The sequence below is a fragment of the Lepidothrix coronata genome, unplaced genomic scaffold, assembly GCF_001604755.1.
Source record: "Lepidothrix coronata isolate B3197 unplaced genomic scaffold, Lepidothrix_coronata-1.0 Scaffold567, whole genome shotgun sequence".
NCBI lineage: Eukaryota > Metazoa > Chordata > Aves > Passeriformes > Pipridae > Lepidothrix > Lepidothrix coronata.
The window spans coordinates 10666-15462 of NW_016690747.1; the positions used below are offsets into that span (position 1 = coordinate 10666).

General features: G+C 66.5%; 1 protein-coding gene across 1 annotated transcript in view; it reads right to left on the reverse strand.

Moving 5' to 3' along the window:
• Positions 1–4337: 4337 nt before the first annotated feature.
• The window catches only part of LOC108510241 (leucine-rich repeat and calponin homology domain-containing protein 4-like), a 5238-nt gene continuing 4778 nt past the window's right edge, over positions 4338–4797 (reverse strand). The window contains exon 12 of the mRNA XM_017839910.1: positions 4338–4389. Within this exon, the coding sequence (XP_017695399.1) occupies positions 4338–4389 (52 nt within the window). The remainder of the gene's footprint in view (positions 4390–4797) is intronic.

Sequence of the window (4797 nt, forward strand, 5' to 3'; positions counted from 1 at the left end):
GGTGCCTGGAGCACCCCAAAAACCACCCCCGGGGCCGGGGGGGGCCCCAAAATCAGAGGGGGGGCTCCTAAGGGTAAAGGGGGGCTCCTGAAGTGAGGGGGGGGCGACACGGCTGGGCCGGGTTGGGGAGGAACTGGGGGGGTATTTATGGTATGATGAGCCCCCCTCCTAAATAAGGAGGGAGGAACGTACGCTCCTAAAATAAGGGGGGGGAAGATGGAGACCCCCCCCTCCCCCGGGGTAACAGGGAGTGACCTCCAATAGATGGGGGGAGAGACCCCAAAAAGGGAGGCAGGGTCAAGCCCCTCATTAAGGGGGATTAAATCCCCCCAATATGGGGGTGTCGAGCCTCAATATCGGGGTACAGTCCCCCCCGGGGGTTAAAGCCCCCCCATGAACTGGGGGGTCCCTATAAAGGGGGGCAAAGCTCCCCAATAAAAGGGGGGGTTCCAGTCCCCCTAAAAGAGGGGGGTCACCCCTCAGCCGGGGGTTCAGCTCCCCCGGACCGGGGGGGTGCTGTAACTGCTTTGCAATGTATTTATGGGGGGGTATTTATGGGGGTGCATCAAGCAGGGGCCGGGGATGGGGTTCGACGACGGGGGTCCGCGGTGCGGCCTGTGGGGGGGTGGGGGGTGTCGGGGGGAGACCCCCAGTGCGGGGGAAGGGTACGAGGGGAGGGGGGATCTCCCCTGGGATTTTTGGGGGGGGGACCGCTGGGATTTTGGGGGGCAAAGGACCCTCCCCAACCCTGTCCCGGGACCCCCCCGGGCCCTCTGTGCCTCATCCCCCCCCGCGCCCCCCGGTACCAGAATTGCCTTCGCCCCGCGGGGTCCGGGGGGGCCCCAGTTTGGGGGGGGGTCGGGGGGCCGAGGGGTTTTGTAACGTGGTTCTGTGCACTATTAAAGAGAGAAGCAGCTGGAAACGCCTGTTTGGGACGGGAGGGGAGGGCACCCCAAAGAGGGGCCTGGGACCTCCCAGAACACCTCACGACAGGGGGCGGGAGGGGGAAAAATAGGGGATTTGTGGGGAAATGACACAAAATGAGGGAGAATAATAGAGAATTTGGGAGAAAACGACCCCAAAAAGAGGAGGATTTCCCTGTGTTCGGCGGTAAAACACTGGGGGGGGGGATGGGGGTTGCTGAGGGGACAAAAAGGGCGAGGGGGCAGAAACCCCCGAAACTCCCCTCCCTTCACACCGGGGGGAGCCGGGACTGGTGGACAATGCTGAATTTGGGTGAAACGGCCCCAAACCTGGGTGTTTTTAAGCCGCGTTGGTGTCGAATCCGCTCACGGGGGGGGGGCAGCGCTGAGGGGACGAAAAAGGGCGGGAAGAGCCGCGGCGCACGGCGCGAGCCGCCAGGGGGCGCTGCTCGCGGGGCGCGGCCAATCAGCGGCGGCGCTGCGGCGGGGGCGGGGCCCCGCGGGAGCGGGAAGATGGCGGCGGGCGGAGGCGGCGGCCCCGGCCCCGGAGCGGGGCCCAGCGGAGGCCCCGGGGGCCGCAGGGGCAGCGCGGGCCGGGACGCGGAGGCCGAGGTTTGGTGCCGGCGGGTGCGGGAGCTGGTGAGCGCGGCCCCCGCCAACCGGCTCTGCTTCGAGTGCGGCCAGCGCGGCGTCACCTACGTGGACATCAGCGTGGGCAGCCTCGTGTGCACCGCCTGCTCGGGGGCGCTGTGAGCGGGGCCGGAGGGGGGCGGGGCAAGTGGGAGGGCGGGGTCACAGCAAGGGCGGGGCCAAGATGGTCACTCAGTCACTGATTGGCTGCGTCCGCTGTGGGCGGGGCTTACGGGAAGGGGGCGTGGCCCAAGCACGTGCGTACCCCTGGATGTCGTCAATAGTCCGGAGTTTTAGGGGGAAAAACCTCCTTTTAGGGGGTTTGCTGGTGCGGGGGCGGCGCTGACCCCCAGAATCCCCTCCCCAGGCGGGGGCTGAACCCCCCCCACCGCGTCAAGTCCATCTCCATGACGACGTTCAGCGAGGCAGAGGTGCTGTTCCTGCAGGAGCGCGGCAATGAGGTAACGGGAGGTGGCAGTGGGGGCTCCGCCCCCTCCCTCTCGCCCCGCCCACCTCGCCCCGTTTCCCCCCAGGCCTGCAGACGGGTCTGGCTCGGCACCTTTGACCCCCGGATCTCGGAGCTCCCCGACTCCCGGGACCCCCAGAAGGTCAAGGAGTTCCTGCAGGAGAAATACGAGAAGAAACGATGGTATTGGGGGGTTGGGGGCACCTTTTGTGGGCAGCAGGACAGCGTGGGCACACCCTCATCGTTGTGGCCCTCCCCCCACGGCAGGTACGTGGCCCCAGAGCAAGTGAAACCCCCCCAAAGCACCACGGAGGCCCCCCAGCTGCTCCTGGGGGACACGGGGACGCTGCCTCAGGTGAGACTGGACCGGTTTTAGGGGTGCCCGGGGGAAGGGTTCCACCCCTGACATCTCTGTGCCCCCCTCCAGCCCCGCCCAGCCGCCCAAAGACCCCCCCAGCCCCCCCGAAAATCCAGCACCGACCTCCTGGCAGACATTGGGGGGGACCCCTTTGCCACCCCCACCCTGGGACCCACCTTCGCCGCCTTACCCGGTGAGCTGGGGGGACTGGGAGGGTCCTGCTCACACACAGAGGGGCTGGTGACCAGCAGGTCGCTGGCTCTGAAGCCCTGGGGGGCCTTTGGGGTGACTCTGAGCCTCCCCAGGCCCGGCCCCGCCCCACTCTGCCTTCCCCCATTTCGATGCCTTCGGAGCCACCCTGGGAGCACCCACGTTTGGGGGGGCTGGGCCCCCCTTCCACACCCCTCCCACCGCCACAGGTACCCCAGGACCTCCCGGGACTCCTGGGAAAGGGGTTTGGGATCACCCTGGCAGGGCCTAGGAAGGGGCTTGGAGTCCCCACACACCCTTGGGGTGCCCGGGATTAACGGGAAGGGGGGAGATGGGGGTCCCCTCATTCCTTGGGGGGGGCTGGAGAGGGGTTTGGTGTCCCCACGGTACCCGTGGGGCTCTTGGGGAAGGATTTGGGAACCCCTGGGACCCTCAGGGCTAATGGGGAGGGGGTTTGGGGCTCCCTCCCACCCACAGAACTCCCAGGATTAATGTGGCCATTAATGGGGTCCCCAGTGAGGGTTAATGGGGGGAGAGCTGTGGGGGCTCTGTCCCTCTCGGGGGTCCCAGGGGGTTTTTGGGGTCCCCCCGTGTGTTTGTCTCTCCCACCCACAGGAATTGCTGCTGCTCGGGGTGGGGCCACCTCAGCCCCGCCCACAGGGGGTGGAGCCTCTCCCAGGTACCGCCCCCTCCTTTCCCCCCCCTCACCTGGTGGGGGTGGGGAGGATCTGCCCCCCCACACACCCCACTCACCCCTCCTCCCCCCACAGCCTCTTCGGGACCCTGGACCCCCCCCCAGCTCCACCCTATGGGGGTAAGTCAGGGTTCACCCCCCCATTGGGACCCCCCCAAAGTGAGGGGGGGCCCCGGGGTGACCCCTGTGCCCCCCCCCAGGCTACACCAACCCCTTCGTGACCCCCCGACCCTCCACCAACCCCTTCCAGAGCAACGGCCCCGGTGAGTGACCCCCCTCCCTGCACCCCCCACACCCACCCTGGGCCGGGGTGGGGTCCGGGGGGGCCCCATTTCTGTGTCCCCTCCTTCAGGTGCCGCTTTCACCACCCCCCCAGTGCCCGGGGGGTTCCCCAGCCCCTTCCAGGCTGATGGTAAGAGCTGGGGGGGTTGTTAAATATTGGGGGTGTTAAATATCGGGGTACCCTCTTCCCCCCCACCACTGACCCCCCCATTTTGCCCCCCCAGCGTCGCCTTTTGGTGGGTTCAACGTTGCCAAAGCCTCCACCAACCCCTTCGTGGTAAGGAGGGGGCTGGGGGGGGGGTCCTGACCCCCCTCTCTGCCCCTGACACCCCCCTTTTTTATTGCACCCCCCCCAGACGGCCCCGACGGCCCCGTTGGGCATCAGGCACCCGACCACCAACCCCTTCCTATAGCGGCCGCCCCGGGGCGGGGGGGCTCGGCCCAGGGACCCCCCAAATCGTGGGGGGCTCCCCCCCCCCGCCTCCGCCAGGACCAGGTTTTATTTTTATTTTGAGAGATTTATGGCGAGATCTTAATATATATTGGATAGAAACAGCTGCGGTCTCGGCACCTCCCTCCCCCCGCTAAGGGGCCTCATCCCCCCCAAAATCCCAAATTCGTGGCGACCCCGGGTAGGGGCGGGAGGGGCTTTGCCCTCACTAAAGATGGCGCCAGGGGGGCCTCACTCGGCCCGCTCCGCCCTCAGCCAAGATGGCGGCGCCCCAGGGGGAATGGCCGCCCGCCCTCAACAAAGATGGCGGCGCCCGCGCGGCTTCACCCCCCCAGCCAATGAGAGCGCCGGGTCTGCGCTGGGGGCGGGGCCTCGCTGAGGGTTGGGGGGGCCTGGAATTAGGGGGGGTCCCGGGGTGGGGGGACCCCCAAAAATCCCCCCGGGTTCGGCTCCTCCAGCACCTGCTGGGGCAAGGGCGTAATTAATTAGTGGGGGGTAATTAGAGGAGGGGGCGCAGCACAGCGTTGGGGGCAGAGGCCCCGTTTGGGCACAGAAAAGGCAAAAACGGACAAAAAGGGACAAAAACGGACAAAAACACAAAAAGCTGAGCAGACGAGCAGCGGGGGAGGGGCGGGACTGACCCCTCCCCAAAACTAGTGACCCCCCCCCAGTTTTACCAGACCTCAAACCCCCCAAAAGTCACACAGAGACAGGGATGTACCAAGTATAATTTGGGGGGGGGTGTGACAATACTTAGAACAATGATTATTATAATTAATTATA